The sequence below is a fragment of the Pinus tabuliformis genome, chromosome 3_1, assembly GCF_031772625.1.
Source record: "Pinus tabuliformis cultivar Carrire ecotype Pingquan chromosome 3_1, CPIR1, whole genome shotgun sequence".
NCBI classification, from domain to species: Eukaryota; Viridiplantae; Streptophyta; class Pinopsida; order Pinales; family Pinaceae; genus Pinus; species Pinus tabuliformis.
Genome location: NC_142301.1, coordinates 594,013,753 through 594,034,812, shown reverse-complemented (window position 1 = coordinate 594,034,812; position 21,060 = coordinate 594,013,753). Strand labels below are relative to the sequence as shown.

Sequence of the window (21,060 nt, the reverse complement as noted above, 5' to 3'; positions counted from 1 at the left end):
GGATTTTGCTTTGGTACATCTCAGACATGAACCTTCATGCTCTACTTGATTTCAAACATCCATATCACCATTTGACTCCCATCAGGGAGGGCCCCATAGGTAGACCTCCAGTGTTATAGATGCGATATGTCAATTGACATGATCCCCAATGGACCATCTTGCAACTTGATATAAATTGCCAACCCTGAACCCATGAGAAAAAGCATCTTTGAAAATTATATTTTTTAACACGTACCTTTCCATCGATGAATGCCACCCTGAAACCTTTGACTTCCATTTCTGAGATGGACACCAGGTTCTTCTTGCGATCAGGTACATAAAAGAGATTTTGTAAATGAATCGAGTTACCCTTATTCAATTGAGAGTTAACATTCCCTACACCCTTTCCGGGATAGGTGGCATCGGCTCCAAGTATAATCCCACGATTGTTTCCATCTCTACCAAATTAGAGAGTGCACCCATCTATCCGATGAAGTGCCTTGAAGCTCTACAATCTATAAGCCATATTCCCAAAGAATGTGAAGGAGAGGGCCAATACAAGATAATGCTTCTTTATCTTATCAAAAACAACATTTGATTCTTCATACCTGGGGTTCCTTGCTTTCTATGAAGAGTCGACCATTTCCTTGATGACTTGCATTACCTATCATTCCTTTGATCATTGAAGATGTCCCTAGAATGATTGTTATCATCATCAAGTGATGTGTCCTTGCCATTCGAACACTCCTTCGCATAATGGCCGAACTAGTTATCTGCCTTTCCTTCCACCCTGATATTTGGTCTTCCAATGAAGTGATCTTTAGGTAGGCCATATTCTGCTGCGCCATTCTGATAATATTCTCTGCTTCGATTTCACCCTTGGTGAATTTGAAGAGGGATGAGGAATCCACTAATCCTTTTGTCCTTTCCCAACTGTCTTCGGTGATTGCTCTTTCACTCTTGCTTGGGCATTGTCTTCACCTCAACTTCGGACCATGTTAATTTTAGGTATGTTCTATGCTTAGAGCAATTTATTTCAATTTTCACAGTTAGCTCCATATCTTTTCCAGATTAGCAATCACATCAACATTAAAGTAAATTGCAGATAGAACATAAAATAAATGGCAGAAGACAAGCCAAGACAAGAGGATACAAGATGTGGCGCTAGCCAGGGACAAACCCCGATGTGGGGAAACCCTTGATCAATTCTTCTTATATGTTCTTCAACAGTTCAACAGAGAGAGAGAGAGATGGTACGTTTTCAATAGAAGTCAACACTTTGACTTATCTAGATAAGAGCATAGATCATCTCTAAAAAGATGATACATGAGATCAGTTGAAGACATGCTGCTTCAACTGATTCTCCAAGGTGACTCCTTCACCTATCATTGTGCTGCATTTCGTCATCATGCTGCACCTCACCGTGCTGCACCATGTTGCACCCATCATCACTATGTTGCATCTCATCATGCTTCATTAATCATGACTGTACCCATCACTGTACTGCATTATGTGCCATTGCTGCACCATGTTGCCATACTGACCTATTTGCTGACTGCATCTTGCTTGCTTGTTGTTAGCATGCTTGTTGTTGCATGCTAGCATGCTAGTTGTCCCTAGCATGCTAGCTGTAACATTGCATGCTTGGTGTATTTGTTGCTAAGTACCATACAACTGTCCCAATGTTAGTTAGCTGTCCCTTGCATGCTGCTCTCCTTCGGAGATAGATGCTCCGGCTGTTTCGGCAGTTCCCGCTGTTCTCGGTAGTTCCTGTTGTTCCTGGCAGTCTCGGCAGTTCTGGCTTTTTCGGCTTTTCTGGCTTTTCTAGCAGTTCTAGCTTTTCCGACATTTTTGTCTTTTTTGGCAGTTCTGACTTTTTCGGTAGTTCCAGCTTTTCAGGCTTTTTTGGCAGTTCCGAATTTTCCAACAGTTTCGGCAGTTCCGGCATTTTCGGCTTTCCGCCCTCTGGATCAGGGCAACGTTATTCCTTAGGATCTCTCCTCCTACTAAAACCCAAAGACAAGTAGAGAGAGGAAGAGATCCCAAGTGTGTTGAAATGACTTGAAGGCCATCTCTATTTATACTAAAACGTTTGAGCACATGTGGGGTTTATTTGGTTGTTGGCCGACCTTGATGAATTGTCTTATAAAGCAAATAAATTCATAGCTCCATGAATACTTATCGGAATTGGATGATCTTTAGATCGATCCTACACCTCTCGATGAAAGGGATTCAAGAAAAATATCAGCTGCCATAAATAAGATGACCCACATGGAGATTGGCCCTAGTTGCCAATTTTAACATGATATCAGTCTGTACCTGTTAAAAGATTGGAAGAGAGTTTGAATAACAGAGTTTCTAACCCCATGAATTGACACATGTTTGTATTCTAGCACAGATTTTCTGTGGATAATACTGATTAAAACCATGTCCTGTACCTGTGTCCTCTTTCAGCTGTGTGCTTATCTCCTCCACTCACAAGAATTATATTGCCCAAAGGATAATGACATCCTCAAGGAATGAGGTCAAATGGGCATCTTAGATCAATTGTTTTGGCAAGAGCAGTAAATTTGCTTTTTTAACACATTCATTGAATGGAAACATTAACAACTTGCTGTTTTTCCTGTCTCCATGAATTGGAAAAATCTTGCTTTTCTCTAGCTTTACTTATGAAGATATTTAGTAAAAGCTCCTTCTCTCTCATTTTAAAAATTTGATACCTTTTCGTGTGATTAAAATAATTAAATGAGGGTATAATAAATTAATCACTTTACAACTTACTACTTTAAAGTCATAATCCATGAAAATTTTCCCGGAGACAAGATTCAAATCCACACCAAATGTCGGCGTAAGACACAAACCCATGACAAAGATTCTACTCAACTCTTCAGTTTTCCATGCAAAGGAACTCAGACTACCGTTTAGTTAGTAGTTAGGAATCACGGCTAGTACTTGCACCTGCCAAATACACATACAATTACTAATTATAGTCATGCCTAATAAACGTAGTCTTCCCAAAAAAACAAAAAATCATGTAAATACACATTTTGGTGATTTGACATACTACCCCATAATGACAAAAAAGAAAAAAGCAAAAAAGCAGAGGAAAATGTGTCATTCTCAATTTGAGTGAAAACTGTCCCATTGGACTCAATTTTTCACCAGGATTAAAAAATATTTAGTCAAGTTTGATGTGTGGGTCCCTGATGGTCTGAATATCAGAGAGCAGAACTGTCCAAAATAGTAGTTTACTGTTTTTTGGAAGCTGATAAAACTGAATATGAAAGGTCCTCTGATCGATGATTGTGCCATGAAGCATTTTGTAATAAACCATTGTGGCTGAGTCTCACTGGATCTTAACCCTTTAGTAGGAATTGACGCTACTGGGGTTAACAGGTACTAGTTTTTGTTAGAGGAGGATTGGGTCAAGACAGAGATTGTTTAGGTTCTCTTGTTTCGTTGCATCATTTGTTGCAGGAGGATTGCCCCTCATAACATCATCCATCCCAAGTTTACAATTCATTGTGTCTGAGTCATGGCCATTTTTGGATTGATTTGACTACTTTATTGAGTCATAGAACTTGACTGGTTTGGCTGCGGTAGTGATTGATACCCTTATATTGCATATCGTTCGTTGGAGGCCATTTCCGTTCCTTCTATTGGTCCTCGTGAGGAGTCCATTGTTGGCTTGCTAACCTTACATGCCTATTATTGTCTATAGGCATCTTGATGGATAGGCTCCCTGTTTAGGTACTTCCAAATGCCCATGGCCATCTCCTACTGAAGAAGTAGGATTTGAACAAATCATTAGAGAGGACATTTACGTACAAGACATTCAGGTCACTTGAGTGGATCCATCTTGTGAGTTGAAACCGAAAGTGACCTTCTATGTAGAGCATTTCATGGAGATGAGAGATGGCTTCATTGTCACACCAGTCTATACACTTAGCCACTGGCTACATGCACTTAGGATCCCTCTCGACCAATTTTGAGTTGGTTCTCATTAACTTTGGGTGGAAGCCAATCACCATATCGTAAAAGTGGAGGATGCTTGTTGGTTTTGCCACTTGTAGGATATTGAGATAAAGGAGAATTTCATTTTCCGTTGCCCCATCTATTAAGAGATTCAAGGCCAATACCATTGTTTGGGTTTATACACGAGGTGGGCTTTTAGGCTTTTGATTATCTATTCTCAAACGACCCACATCATTGAACAGTAATAGGTGTTGAAAATGTAACTAGTTTTGATCTTCATAATTGTTGTATTCATTTCAATGTGTATCCTATGTAACAAACAAAAGAAGAAAAGAAAAAGTTATTATTATTAAAGCATGGGTTTAATGCTTCTATTTAATGGTATTCTAGGTCTTCATGCTTCTAGGGTTTGTTAGGTCTTAGGATTTATTATCATGAGTCAAAGGAGTCAACATCATGCTTATAAGATCCTTTTAGGAAAATTGTAATCGGAAAACAAATTTATTTTGAGTTTAGAAAGTCCTGGAAACTCCAAAAGCACAAGTCGGCTTTGGCAGCTTCAAGTTACCTAAAGGAGGGCTTTCGACCCCTTGGAAAGGCTATATAAAGGAGCAATTTGACCTCATTTGGCACTCACTCACCAACAAGTTTGATCCAGACGAAAAAGAGAGCAAAAGTCTAGAAGAAGAAAGAAAGGATGGAAATCTTGTTTTTGAGCTCAACCACTCTCACATGTGCGAAGGATTAGGGTTTCTGCAGCTTCCAAGAAGGGCCGAAATTGCGGGACTGTGTTGCAGTAAGACAAAGTACAGTATCTTGTTGCTGGGAGGAAGAATACTCTATATTGACCTCATCGATCTTGGGAGGAGTGTCTTGCTCCAGGAAGGTCTTAAGAGGAAGCTAAACTAGGGTTTCTGCAGTAGCAACAGTGGTTGAAGTTGCAATTTTGAAGCTGGTTGGTGCTAGATCAAGGAAAAGCTTGTCGGAAGGGCTGACTTGGTATAGGATTGGGTCTTTGTGTCTCATTTGAAGCAGATTCTATAAGAAAGAAGAGTTTTTCGGGTTTTCCCCTTGGAGGGGTTTTGCCCTAGCTAAGAGCCTAATTTCTGTGTCCTCTATTATCATTGTTTCGTTCTTGATATTTGTTTGATGAAAAGATCTAACTAAAGAACAAAAGAAGATTAACTAAGTTCACAAGCAAATATTAAAGTTAAGGAAAATTGTTATAATAAGCTGCCACTTTGAATTTTCCAACAATAGGATGACCACCTCCTCCTTTCCGGTTCTCATAGACAAAGGCACCAAGAGTTAAGAAGAGAGCAGTTACACCTTAGTTTCTAGATTTGTGAGATCTCGAAGTGATCCTTGAGATCTTAGCAAAGAGTGACCTCTTTCAGGCCACATGTTGTACCCAAATCTTCCAGTGCTTCTAGGTCTTTTAATTCATCATGACAGAACCTGATTAGGGGTTTCTGCACTTGGCCTTGAATGTTAGGAGAGACCCACCTATTGTCAGTACAGATTTAGATGTTAGTAGCTTCCCTTATCAATAGATGATGGCTCCTCTAGGCCTTGGTCACATTCTCCAAGCGCCTCAAATCGTGGCATTTCTCTCAGATTCTTGAGAAGGATCTCCCTTATTTGGGACTCCCAACTGTGTTTCGTTTTGTTTTTTGGTGATAGATTTTCGATTCTAGGTCTTTGGCCTAAGTAGATAGACATGCTTTTATAGGAGTCACACTCACACTTCTGCTACTTAGCAGATTCTTTGACCTGTTTGTGGTCACTTGTTGGACATAAATAAAGTTATCTTTATTCCAATGCTATTAAGTTTTATTTTTGGATTATTTAATTGTAAATCCTGTTCTTTAGTTCATCAATCCACATCTCCCATTTGGTGTAAGCTCATTCCTTGCTCTTTTATTGTCCTTTCTTCTTATATTTCATTCACTTCGTTGTCGGTCCTTTGTTTGACCATCTGATTTCTCCATTTGTCATCTGTGCAATTTGTTTTCTGTCATGGTTCTTAAAGTTAATTTTATATATCATTTAATGTTAATTCAACATCAGTCTGTCTAGTGTCTCTCTTATTTCAATGTATAGGATTTCCAGTGCTTTGACGCTTTAAACATGAACTTAGTTAATATGTTACCACAATACAATGCTTCTGTGAGGTTCAACCACAAAATGCTGAAAGGAAGTCTACTGCAAATATGAGATATTATTATTGATATCACAAGGTGGTAAAGGGGAAGAAAATTATTGCGAATCAACTGAAATGTTATGCCCTCTATGAAGACATAATATAAATGCTGAATAGCGTCATTTGATGAAAAAAATATTTACTTATTGCAAATTCCTAGCATTTGTAATGATGTGCAACCCTTGGGGGCAAAGCTTTATGAATGATGGTTGTAAAGATATTCAAGGAAGGTACCACCCTATAAATTCAACGTGCTTTATTGAATACCTATAATGGGAACACATTTAACTTTGGGACTAGTTTGCGCAAAACAAATGACCAATAATTTTCAGATGAAGATTTGACATTCTTGTAGATAAGAACTTCTCAATGAATACCAAAAAAATTGTCTTACGATACTGCTAAGTTGTTGATTAGGTTTTAACTTTTCTTGATGCTCTTCTGAATGCTATAGAAGGTTTGTTTGAATATAATATAATCTAAAAAAGAAATAAACTCTAAAATTGTTGATACGAGTCCTCTTGTTCAAGATGATGTCATTAAAACCATCTACACAGAAGAACTAGAATCTAGAGGAACTGAATGCTGAAGTTTGTAGCTTGGGCAGGTACATTTGCACAGGCCTTGTGTCTAGGCACGCAAAAGTCGCCCACATTCTCCTTCGAACACTTGCTCAAGTGTGAGCAAGTTGCTAATGTAACCTAGCCTAAGTTTAACTTAGAAAAAAACACATATTAATATGTTGGCTTATTGAGCTAATAGAAACTTAGGAAAAATAAGGTAATTTACTTTACTGAGTAAGTTCTAATCTTAGCCATTGATCTCAAGTGAGGCGAGATTTAATCTCGGCTGTCAATCACTTTGAGATCAGGGTCTTAGCTCAATGTAAAGTTATAATGTAAGGCTAGGGAGAGAGAGATAAACACACCATATAGTGCAACTAGCCTTGGGAGGAGGAAGAGTGTGATATACTCCAATGTGCTAAGTCAGAGGAACATGCAAGGAGCAGCAAGGGAGGCAGATCCAGATCAGCCGAGGAAGATCGAAGGACATCTAGGGCTTGATTAGGTGGATAACTCCAGGTTTATTTCTGTATATGTAATTCCTCAGTTGGGCAATTATCTCAGGATGAGAGCCCAAGTAGGTTCTGAGTCATTTTAATGATGAACTGATTTAATTCGGAAGAAATCTGTGTCATATGTGATTGAGATTGGTTGTGTAATTGTGCTTCTGCTGAATATTTTGTTAGGAATCTAGCTGTGTGTTTATTCAGTAAGTTTTATGCCAAGTGCTGGGTTCGGAAAACTAACATTGACTTAAGAAATTGCATGGTTTTACGACAAAGTTAACAAATGAGCAATTACACTTGGGGTCATTTAAGATTGGAGGTAATGGTGCAAGCAGTTACAAAATATTAATTTATGCGTACAGGTTTACTTGCGACTATATAATTCAAGTCAACCACATTGATGACTTATGTATTACAGTAGTAGTGCATGTATAAGGTAGTTGAGGCAGACCTGTAGCATTTTTGGTTGGTACTTTGTTCCTGGAAATCTTCCTCTTATTAAGTTCAGGATAAGTTTAGGGCATCCCAGCTGAAATAGGGATTCTTATTTGTTCAATGTGTTATATACATTATATGTTTGTTTGGTTTGTTTTAATGGTGTGGTCCATTAGGCACTAGCAATTTTTAGAATTTTCAGTTTGAATCTAGTTCTTTTACACTAGGAAACACAGGCAATTACCTAAATGAATTTGATATTAGTTTGTGTTCTAGTGAGTTGGGTTATGTTGGTCTGAAATGGTGAATTGATTGTAGTTATGCGACTAAATTGGACAAGGAATCCACATTTAAATGCTATGGCCAATGTAATAGAGTGCCTGCCTTTTAGAAAAAATACGTTCATATGTTCATGGTACAACATTGTTTGTATAAGGAACACAAAATGTTGCAATTTGATTTGCTGCTTTTTAATTTTGTATGTTCCAACTCCAAGACAACTTCCTATAGAATGAATGGGGTGATAAGTGTATGATTTTGAGGAAAAACTGAAGAAAATTTATTACTTTGGCTTCATGGTGTTGAGCAATGCATTGAATGGTAGTTCAGTCTATGATTTCCATTTTCATTTTTCTTCACTCTTGTATTGCATTTTTTGGGAATCTTTTTAAATTCAACTTATACAATCTCTTTATTGTTCAGGAAGGAAAATATGTGGCAGCACTTGGAAAATGGGAAGCAGCACTTGCATTGACTCCTGAAAGGGCAGTATTACATGAGCAAAAGGCACAAGTCTTGCTTGAGATCAGTGAAACATGGAAAGCCTTGCAGGCAGCCACACGTATGCCTTTATGATCTCCTTATACCACATTTTATCATTTTTATATAGAGATTTGTTCTTCATAACTATCATTGAGATTTGAATTATTTGATAACCAATTTGAGGAATTCTTATGGAGAATGATTACATAATCTTATCCTAGACAATAATTTACCTTGCAATCAATTACAATAAAACTTGAAAGCTGAATTAGAATATAAGAACTCAATTTTAATGAAGCAAGCAGAAATTAACTACAACATCAAGATCTAGAGAAGCTAGGAGATTGTGAATGTCAATATACCAACTTAATTTCGTTCAAGCATGCCTTACTTTAGGTCATATTACAACAAAATATCACACTTCTCAAGATGAAGTCCAAAAGCTCAAGTGTGATACCATTTGCACCTTAGAAGGGCCACTGTCACCTCACCAACCCTCTTCTTGCTTCTAACCAGCTCTCCTTCGGCCTAAGGGCGGTTCTCCCTAGGATAGGATTGTTCCCTAGGATAGGATTGTTAGGGTATGGTAGTTCCAAGATTTGAGTTTAAAGGTTCCTATGTTTCAATCTAAAGGTTAGGCTCAACCAATAGAGGGTCAAATAGGTTCCCTGAACACACAATCAAGGGATTACTGGATGGTCTCGGAGAGGAAACCTTAACAAAATAGTTTGAATGATTTACAAAAGGTATACGGAGATGGAGAATGAAGGATCAATGTCTTAGCTTATCAATGAATTTCTAGGCATATGGAGTTAGTCAAGGAGCAAAGTTTCCAAGAGAGATCATGTACGAGATTCACAAGACAATGGTGAGTGAGCTGAACCAATGTCTTTCACCTTGTTTACCAGGAATCTAAGGCAAAAAATAAGAGAGCTAATCAAGCTCTCCTACCCTTGTTAACCTTGGATACTCAATTCTTTAGATAAATGAAAAGACGGAGAGCCAATCCAAGGTCTCTTGCTAATTCAATCTTTTGACCACGAAAACCAAGATACCATTCATCCTTCATAGCATAAACATTAACGTATGATAACTTACTTCATGAACCAAACATTCTATCAAAACCCTAGCACCATTCATCACAAAAAGAGAACATTCCACATTCAAAACTCTGCTCCAAGAAGTTTACATATCCATAACCAATTTACAAGATTAAAATTGCAGAAAATTCAGACTATCTATGGGATTTCTCGCCCAAAACTCCATGCCAAAATGAGAGGAAGTGGACGTCTATCTATAGAGGAGATGCTTAACTTCCTCACAATAAAATATTACTTTCTAAGCTAAAATCCCCTAAATTGGCCCATGGAGGGACAAAAATGCCCTCTTCAACAATTAGTTATCCTAAAGTAATACAATATGGGATTTTAATGCCACATGTACAAAATCTAGGGGCATAAAGACATCAAAAGGTGATCGTTTCCAAAGATGAAGGGGTACAAGGGGCTTTTGGCATAACATCCAGTCTCCAAAGGTCTTCCCAACCATGTACAATCTTCAAGCAACCTTCAAACTTATCATGCACCAACTCCTAAGCTCTCTCAAATGTGAGAAAGTGGGCTCCAAAGTGCTTCAACTCCAAGTCATCATGCAAGCGCAAAGGCAAGGTTCCATTGGACTGCCCAACCTTCAAGGGGTTGCCAATTCTGTAAGCAATGTCTAGCCTTCAAATATCTTCCAACAACTGTTGAAATTCTGATGTTCTATGCTGTAACAATCACTTATTACAATTCTTCTTTCTTTTGCAATATTAATTAAGCAATTGTAGATAGAACTTACACCATATAAACCATATGCAAAACAGAAGACAACCAAGAACACAAGTAGGCATAGAGAATTTAGGTCCAATGACCAGGGCAAAAGCCATAAGGGGAAAACCCAACCAGATTCTTCTTCTATTAGAAATCAAATGTTCAGCAGAGATACAAAGAACAATGAGGGATCAAAAGAATGAGTAAGTTCACCCAAATTTGAACAAGCTGTAGCATGAAGATCATTGGTAGCAACAACAGCACACACTGAATCAACCTTCCCTTCAACTGAATCAACACTAAAATAAAACCTGAAGCACTGAACCAACCTTGGCTCCCCAAGTTCTTCTCTTACTCTCCAAGTCTCTCTCTGACAATTTTCTTCAACTCTCTCCAACTCTCTCTCAAGTTTGAATTCTTCTTTCACAATGCACAAGTAAGGGAGAAAGAATGAGGCACACATATATAGGAGGAGCAATAAATCCATGCCATAAAGGAGTAACTTGCATGCCAAGAGGGAGAGTAACATGTGCCCATTTAGGAAATGTAACTCATGCCATTAAGGAGGTATGCATGCCTTTGTAACTTATGCTTTTAAGAGAGAGTGTAACATATGCATTAAAGAGGTGTAAGAGGAATCTTTTTATGACGAGTCATTAATGTGTGTAAGAGAGTGTAAGAGGTGTGTAAGAGCATTAAAGAGAGAGAGGAATGAATCCATTAAGAGAGAGAGAATAACATATGCATTAATTGAGGGGAGTTACATATGACATGATTTAGTCTTATGATTGAGAAACTTGAATTTTTTTTAATAATAATATAATAGTATCATGATTCATAACAATAATAATATTAATATTAATGATAATATTGATGATTAAGTTGAAATTGAACTCTTAGGACTGATTGATGATTAAAAGGGAATTTCCATTAACAATACTTGATTACCAATTGATGCAAGGTGATTTACTATTTTTGGAAAGTCATGGTGTTAAGGATAGACACAACTTTCTATTTTTAGAAAGTGACTTTAGAAAGGCCAGAAATGATTTTTTTTCATGGAAATTCATCCCATAGCTTCCAATTTTCTGTTAAAATGTAACTAGTGTTGGTGTTCATAATTGGACTTAAGTCATGACTTGATGATGTACTTGTCAAAAGGAAATGTAATTATTGATGTACTTGTCAAAAGAAAAGGAAGAAAAAATTATTTTTGCAAAAGAAAAATATTTTTATTAAAGTGGGTTTCTTGCCTATCATGTTGTGGTCCTAGGTCAAATCACCCATTGAGTGCTCTAGGAGTCTTGTTGACAAGTCAAAAGGTGAAGGTCATGATGTACAAGCCCTAGAAGGGCTCATGTATCAAGAAAGAAAAATAATTACTGTAATTCGTCGTGTCTAGAAGCCTCCAAGAGATGGGTCGACGACATTCCTTAAGTCAGCCTAAAGAGGCCTAATCCACCCTCAAGGAAGCCTATATAAAGAGAAGCCTCCTCTCATTTGATACACTCGTCTATCAAGATATATCTCTGATCCAAGCGAAGAAAATAAGGTGATCTGATCCAGCAAAGAAGAGAAAGAGAAGCGAATTTCCGTGGAGGACAGCGAAGGAGGAAAAGAAGTTGATTTCTGTCTCTGCACTCACACGTGCGAGTTCCTTGAACGAACTAGGGTTTCCTTAATCCAAATTTTGCAGAGGTTTTGTTTGGGGTTTCGCTGGCTCATCTCTTGGAATGTTTGGTCTTGGGTCAAGGTCGGGGTCTTGGAAGTCTTCATTGAAATTCTATAAGAAGAAATTTTAGTGGGTTCTCTATGAGAGGATTTGGCCCTGGCTAACAACCTACATCTGGTGTTTTTGTGTTTGCATTGTGATCTTCTTATTGGCATTTGTCTTGATGATGAACATAATTAAATAATAATGCTAATGCTCTAATATAGCTCACAAGAAAATGTCAAGAATTGCAGAGAAATCAATTTAATAAACACCTTAATTGTCTGCCTTGGATTTCTCAACATGGAATCAGAGCTAGGGCTTTGAACAGTGGGCAGAAAGAAGATCAGTTTGGCTTCAACACTTCTCAAGGAAGGCTATAATCCTAGACCAAATTTATGGAGGCAACTAGAGCAAATTTCTAGGCACATATTCTAGCCCTAACTGCAGAGACAAGATCACAGTATTTAGTGCAAGAGTGAATTGATTTGGAGCATTTATTAGCCCTGATCATAAGAACTTAAAGGCTAATATAATAGTCCTCCCTTATCGCCACCTTCTGACAAGCAGATTGAAGATTTTTGGGCATACTTATTAGCTCTATTCTCTATAACTAGGTCGGAGATCCATCCTATGATATTGAAGGCATAAGGAGGCTATTTCTAAAGGAGTGAAAGGCTTGTCAAGCAGCCCTAAGGAGGCCGCACTCACTGGTATAAGAGCGAAGGTCAAACGTGGCATCACAAGGTCTGCAAAACCTCCAAAATATCTAAGCATCTTTGCATCTCTGGTATGTATATTACAGTCACTATAGACCAGTAAATTCGTTAGAATTCTGCAAGGCATTCAAGGCCTTTTTATTATCAACTCCAATTACTCTAGAAAGGCACCTTGCCTTCTATTAAAAGTGCGAAATTCTGGAGTATTGTTCTAGGCATATATGTCATATTAATAACTGTAGACATTCAATAAAGGAATCAAAATTCTCACTTCATAAGGAGATCCGAGACAAAATTGATTAAGGGTATTGTTGAATTCGTTAAAGGACTATTGTGAGCAAAGGTCCTAGTACTGAAGTTCTGACGCAAAGTATCATTGAAAACGAAACCCATACCCTACTTCTGTGCATTCAAAGTAGTCCTAGACATGCTTCTTGTTTGAAGGGTCATCTTGCAACTTGTATAGTCTTAATGCAGATCCAATCTGAAGGCTAGAAGGAAGGAGCCGAGACCTCCTTTAGACTTGGGTACAAGCATACTCTTCTATTCATCAAAAGGGACATGTGCATCTGTCTTTGAAATTTGCAAGACCTAATTGTGCAGAGGCCATAGGCCTATCCTGAAGATGCATCTATTTTAGCTACTGTAGCCACTGATCAAGATAGAATTTGCTAATTTACTGACCTGTGGAAATAGTATAAAACCCTGAGATATGAGACCCTCAAAATTATGAAGGACTTGTACATAATACCATTACAAAGTTGGCATATATTTATATATACGGTCCGAAGTCTACAGAAGTCAGTGAAGCCGAATCACATTGGAAAAGTACATTTGTTTGATTTCATAATTTATAGTAGTAGTGCTGCAGTAGTAATGTCACATCATTGTGATAGTGATTAGTGCAAAATAATTGTGTTTGTTGACAGTTATTGTAAGTCAACTTTTGGGTATAAGAATTACTGTCACACCTGTTGCAAGCAGTTTTGTGGGACCTTTGCTTTTTAAGGTGGATACAAAGGAATAGCAGTGTATTGGCATTGAAGAAAATAGCAGTCCAAGAAGCTGTAAGCAGGGCCACAATATTGTGAAGGAAAGAAGTCTGTTCCATGATGGGAAAGGAGTATTGTTACATCAATAGTTGACAACAAGATAAGTTTTGTTGACAACCAGTGTCAACTTCAAGAAATTCTTGGATAAATGATACATCATTGCAAACGAATTCTCTAATGAACAAGCAGAAGAACTGTAGTATACTGATCCTGAAGCAAGAAAAGATTAGTAGATAAATGCTGTAAAGAATATCTTGAGTTAATGCACACCTTTAGGAAAAATGATGAAGCAACCATGGCATTCGGAATAACAGGTCACTATGACAAAGGTATGTAACTCTGAGGTATGTATGACATCTTCATATATTAAGGGTCTAACATGAAATATTGCAGGGTTGATCGATTGTATGGTTTTAGGGTTTGTTGTTAAATTTGTTGATATCGATAAAACCCTAGTCATATAGAAACCCTAAACCTTGGTCTTTAGGGTTTGTGTACAATCTAGGGCTCATGTCAAATAGGCATGGATAAGGTTGAAACTTTATATATGGAACCTTTGGTGTAGGGTTGGCACTTGAAAACCCTAGGAGTACAACCTCTAAGCTTCATGGTAACCTTAGATTGATATCATGCTTTTGTTATTATATACTTTGCTTGGGTGTACTTGTCAATGAATGTTGCAGGTATAGGAAGTAAAGGAAGAAGGATGAGCAGATCCTTTGTTTTGACAAGCATGATGATAGGAGGGAACTATAAAGATCCTTGGACACTCTAAAGCGTAATTTAATCGTGGGACTGTGAATGCTTGGAAGATAAGAATTAGTAGCTGCATATGGAAGGAGTCATGAACCTGAGACAACAATTAGCTAGCCGATAGAACAAGATCTTGCTATAAGCCGATGACAAGGATCATTTATGGATCCTCCTTTGTGACATCATGGAGTTATTTTTTCATCTTAGGAAGAAAGACCACGATGGTATCACTAATCTCTGTTTTAGAGCAGGGTTCTTAGAAGTTTGCTAATTCAATTGTAGGTCAATGGACCTCATTTTGGAAAATAAGGAACATGGCTAGATCATTGTCTGAGACTTGTTGATGACTCTAATCAAGATTGAAGGAAGACCATGATGTTGATGAAGATATGATATACTGTTAGATTTTGAATGATCCTGCTATATGAAGAAGATTCGCTTTAGGAAGGATATGCTAACTCCATTGGGTTGCTGCCTTGGTACTTGGTCTGAGGAGTTGATGTACACCACAATGTCATATGTGATAGCAGGTCGCAGATGGTGCGATGATCATGTCCTAGTAGATCACTTAATGAATGTTCAGAGGGAGCCATGTTCGAGCTCTATGATGATTGGTTCGTGAAGATGCAATGGATGTAGACTGATGATGTGGAGAGTGATGGTGAACCTTGTCGTGATGATGATGTCGTACATAGAAGGCTATGTGAGGATCAAGGAAAGATTGCACGTGTGATAATGATGATAGAGCCCTGAAAGCTACTATCATAGTAGTTGACGATGGACACTTCTCCCTAGTTGAGAGGGAGCTCCTCCCTGGTTGAGAGGGAGTGACGAATATGGTTCTCTACTTCATGTGTCATGCACTAGACTAGGACTAACAACTATAAGTCTTAGTGAAGGCCATGAGGAGAGAATGGCGTCTAGAGGATTGGGTAAGCATCTGAGACAGATACTCCTTGAGGATGTGGAATCCAATATAGGAAGTAGTTTGGTGACTGACACTCTTTAAGCATCTGACAGGGCATCCAATAGGTAAGAGTGGTCAAAGAGGAAATTCCTTGAGGATGTGTAAATCCAAGACAGGAATGGTCCTAGAAGGACGTATCTTGTGAACATCTGGATGGGGTGTGTGCCTTGAGAGGTAATGTGGTGTCCCATGTAAAACCTCCCAAAATTGCGCTCTGATTCATTGAGAAATAGAGCTTGTTAGTCAAGGCCTTGCTATGTTGATAATGCTGGTTGTATATTGATTATAATGTTGATGCTTAAAGATGGCTTATCAATCCGACTCTTGTTATGAGAATGATTCAATGGAAGTACTGTCCTTGTATCTATGGTCAATTATGAATACCTCCCTATTAAGAGGGAGTGTTGAAATGTAACTAGTGTTAGTCTTCATAATTGTACTTAAGTCATGACTTGATGATGTTCTTGTCAAAAGAAAAGAAAAGAAAATTATTTTTGTAAAAGAAAAATATTTTTATTAAAATGGGTTTCTTGCCCACAAGTCAAAAGGTGAAGGTCATGATGTACTAGCCCTTGGAGTGCTCATGTATCAAGAAAGAAAAATAATTATTGTAGTTCATTGTGTCTAGAAGCCTCGAAGAGATGGGTCGACCAACCTTCCTCAAGTTGGCCTAAAGAGGCCTAATCTTCCCTCAAGGAAGCCTATATAAAGAGAAGCCTCCTCTCATTTGATACACACATCCACTAAGATATATATCTGATCCAAGTGAAGAAAATAAGGTGATTTGATCCACTGAAGAAGAGAAAGAGAAGCGAATTTCTGTGGAGGACATCAAAGGAGGAAAATAAGTTGATTTCTGTCTCTGCTTGCTCACATGTGCGAGTTCCTTGGAGGAACTAGGGTTTCCTCAGTCCAGATTTTGCAGAGGTTTTGTTTTGGGGTTTGGCTGGCTCATCTCTTGGAAGGTTTGGTCTTGGGTCAAGGTCAAGGTCTTGGAAGTCTTCATTGAAATTCTATAAGAAGAGATTATTGTGGGTTTTCCTCTCTATGGGAGATTTTGGCCCTATCTAGTAGCCTACATTTGGTGTTTTTGTGTTTGCATTGTGATCTTCTTATTGGCATTTGTCTTGATGATGAACTTAATTAAATAATAACGCTAATGCTCTAATATGGCTCACAAAAAAATGTTAAGAATTGTAGAGAAATCAATTTAATAAACACCCTAACTGCTTGCCCTAGGATTCTCAACATTTTCTACTCTCCCTCTTAGCTAGGGAGGAATTTCTTTTTGATACAAGGATCTCTGCTATCTCTTTTAGATGGCATTGTCTTTGATGTCAACCCATGAAGTTGACTAGGTTTGTCTTTGACTAAAAACACCAGTCATTGATGTCAAATGGTTAATGAACACTTCTTAGTAATTGTTGGATTACATCAAGTTGGCAGCGACACTGATGGATGGTTGAAAACCCGAGTCCTAGGGTTTGGGTTCCCTGGACTAAGGGTGTATCCCGACTTTGTCAAGGTGTATTTGAAGGATCAAAATATTGAATTTGACTTGGAGATCCATGTCATTGGATTCTCCTTGGAAATATGTTTGCGTTGGTATGTGGTACGCCTCGAGAGGCCTCCTGGTTTGAGAGATATTCACTTTTGAAGTTGGTGACCCCAATTTCTGGGCTAAAACCCCAAGAGGTGGTGACATGGCATAATTTCATTGGTTGTGGGCATCCAAAAACTAGGCATAAGGGTTCCTTGTAGGCATCATCACGAGTGTACCATATGAAGCATTCATCATAACTCCGAAGACTAAAATTCCTCAATTAAGTTAACCTAGGGATAAAAGTAACTAATTAGTAATGTTATTAAATAAGATAACAATTATTAAAATAAAAGGAAAGGTGTTTAACTCCCTAATCTACTCCAATGTCTATCTTCAAAAAACCCCTAATTAGCCTAACCTAACACTATAAAATAAGACCTAATCTAACCATCATGCCATAACATTCTTAACTCATCCGTTCTATGAAATTCTCTTTGAAATATTTGTCTCTGTGGAAAACAGTGAAGAAAGGGACAACGGACGCACCTAAGGAAGGGTTTGGTTCTGGCTAGGGATCCATTTGGAATTTTGTTAGGTCTTATTCAAGAATTCAACCTCTCATTCAAGGCTCATCTTTGTAAACCATCAAATTGTTGGACATATATCTTGTTTTCTTTGGATTGATCTATTATAGGAGAACGAAGGTACTATAATTGTGTTGGCTTTTGGGTTTAATTATTTTTGTTTTTGGGCTTTGGATTAACTCTTTTAGGTGAAATCTAATCAAGGATTGCAAACCTCTTAGGGTATCATTCCAACTGAAATTAATGCCATATTATGTGGTGGAATGACTCTCAAGACCATGATGGCATAAGGTAACTAGATACACATTAAATTTGGTCTTCTAAGGCACTCTGCACTCTTAAGAAGTCTAAGCTCTTGATCCTTTCGGACTTATACATTGGAGAAAGGCTTGGATCCGTGGGCAGTTTCCTTTCATTCAAATGTTTTGCGACTTAGTCTGTTATCCTTGTAGTCTCAAGGTTATTATTTCAGAGGTTCAAAATTAACAAGTGTTGGTATCATAGTGCCATGGAAACCCATAAACAAAATATCTTATATTTGAGACCAAGCCAACCTGTTTAATTCGTTCAATAAGATAACACTTGGTAATGTGACATGTTGCAAGGGATTGAAGACAATCTTAGGACCTGATTTAGGAACAGTTAAATCATTTTCCCTCACTTGTAGAAAAAGACAGAAGTGGCTTAAGTGACCTTATAAACATATAGATTTGAAAGTGACATTTGTAAAGACATCTTTGTTAGAGGTGCCATTATCAATATATGCCATTGAATTTCACCTCAAGACAGTGGCAGTAATATCTTTGTATATCAGTGAGTAACCTCATGAATCAAATGCACTAAGCTAATGATTGATTTAGCATCTTGTTGACAAACCTCTCATTGCAATTCTGAACCAAAGTACAGTAACAAATAATCATTATGCCATAACACTTACCTCATGTGACCCTGCAACAATACAAAACAGTGAGACTGTAATGATGATAATGACTTTTGATGACTAGACTTTGTTGACATATAGACATCTTTGTGACAGTCCTAGTGTAATAGTGAAAACATTGACATGACTTGACATAACTCTTTGACTTGACTTGATGTGATGGCAACAATGCTATTGTTCATATGATTTAGTAGTGGAACTATGCCATTCACTATGATGAATTAAGGATTGTAACAATAATATAGTAACCTGATTGTATTGACTATGGTAACATGTACATTAACTGTATATGACAACTTGACATATTGACATTGACTTGACACGGTGACTTGATGTATCGGAAGTTGTGACAATAGTTGACTTGACATAGTGACCTTGTAAGACAAGTGCAACAGTGAAGTAAAGTAGTTCCTTGAGTGTAGATGTGCACATAACATGTGACCTCATGTTAGCTACAATATTTGAATCATTGAACATTTAAGCAGTAGAACTATGCCTATGACAATCATTATATATCTAATGAATTGATAGTGACATGAGATATAGTGTTAACAATTGATGTGACTATATCTCTTGGTGTTAGTCACATGTGATGGGACAACAAGTGACACATTGACATTGATATAATATCTTGACTTTGACTTGACATATTAGTGAGACAATTACATGACTTTGACATGACCTATTGACTTGACTCATATATTGGAACAGTGAGTTTACACTTAGAGTTGACAATTAGTCTTGACTTTGACTTAGTAAACTAGTAGTATTGGGTCTGGTCAAGCATGTTGTAGCATGCCTAGTTGATGTGATGCATTGATATGACAACAATTATGTAACAGTATTGCAGTTGGTTTATGACAACCTCATTGGACAGTGATATACATGACTACAATGGGTGATGATGGCTCCCGGGCATTGACTATCTGAGCAGCAGTGTTTACACATATGCTGGCAGCCCTCCTTGGGCTTAGCTTGAGAGCTTTGAAGGTAGGTCATAGGGATGACTTGAGGCACCTGGGTTTGTGCCATTATTTGATAGTAGTGCCAGATATTTGCAACATTATGAGCAGTGTGGTAAAATGACTATTGTAGGTTGATTGGTTTGGTACAGCTCGGGTAATGATCATTTGAACAACATTATGCAATGATCAGTGGTTGGACAATGCAGTGGTCAGATTGAGCAGGGTTGTGCAGTTTGAGCAGGATTGTGCAGTGTGATTAGTATTGTGCATTGATCAACAATACAATTGCAGGACTTTGACACGATATTCAACTTGAGCAGAGCAACATTCTCTTTTCTACTATCTTCTTATACTGAATCAAAGCACAGGGGGATCCAGTCTAAAAATTGTGAAACATGGTCTGCCTATTGATTAGGGTGGTAGGGTGGTGCAAGGCAGGTGATTGGAGTCACCTTCAGGTTGTGGTCTAAGAACACTTCAGGGTGGCAAGGTGGTTCTGGATAGGTTGTAGCCTGCACAGGGCATTGTGGCATCCATTCAGTTGTTGCTGATAAATAACAGGACGACAGGGTGGTGCTAGGGCAGGTCGTAACCCGCACAAGGTGTTGTGGCATCCTTTTAGTTGTGGATGATAAATTATAGGGCAGTGAAGCATCCTTTCGACAACAGTAGGTAAACAGAGTGTTGGGGCACTCGTCAGGTTGTGGCCTGACTCACAAGGCGTTGGGGCATCCTTCTAGTTGCAATAGGTTATTAGGGTGTAGTAGCATCCTACAGGTTGTAGCTTGTGAATTAGGGGGTTGACGCCTCCCTCAGTTGTAGCTAAAATCTTGATGTAATTATATTTTTTTAAAAGGAGAGAAGAAGACAATTACTAAGAAGCGTTCAATGGTTTTTGACCCGGAGGGGGTTTTCCACCTAAAAATCTCTGCGTCCACTATTTTATCTTTCTGCATTGTTGTATGGTGTTGTTTATTGTTGATTATTGTTTATGATTATTTGAAGAAGAACAATAATAGTAACTAAAGATTATCTAACGCTTGATTGATTCACCCCCCTCTCAGTATTTCCAACAATTAGTATCAGAGCTTGGTTCCTTTAGTAACAACTTAACTGCTGGAAGGCATATCAGAGATTACAAAGATGGGAAAATCAAAGAAGAAAGCCGCCAAGCATTCAAAGGAAGTTTCAGGTACTATAACATCTGAAAAAAATCAGTATTGTGCACCAACTCCCAAATTTGATGAAGACAATTACTGGATTTGGGAATCTAGAATGGTAGTCCATTCGGAAGCTCATGATGTATGGCAATCTGTTGTGTCTGGAGACACATTACCAACGAAGCTAAAAGGAACAATACGAAAGCCATGAATGCCATTTTTAATGTTTTTCCAGTTCCCGTAAAAGCAAAAGCTGGTCAATGCTCAATGACCAAAATTGTTTGGGAAAGATTTCATAGCCTCTACTCAAAGAAGCATGCAGGTCAAGATATAGATGTTGATAATCATGCAGATCCTGATATTAAGGAATCAAACCATGACGATAGTGAAGAAGTTGAGGAAATGAGCGAGATCGAATTTCAAAATGAAGTG

At 38.0% G+C, this 21,060-nt stretch overlaps 1 protein-coding gene across 3 annotated transcripts in view; it reads left to right on the top strand.

Moving 5' to 3' along the window:
* Window positions 1-21,060, top strand: part of LOC149188413 (Tetratricopeptide repeat (TPR)-like superfamily protein) — a 226,361-nt gene that overhangs the window by 91,611 nt on the left and 113,690 nt on the right. For all 3 annotated transcript variants that reach the window (XM_089411659.1, XM_089411658.1, XM_089411660.1), the window contains exon 2: window positions 8,364-8,502. In XM_089411659.1, the coding sequence (XP_089267785.1) occupies window positions 8,364-8,502 (139 nt within the window). The remainder of the gene's footprint in view (window positions 1-8,363; window positions 8,503-21,060) is intronic.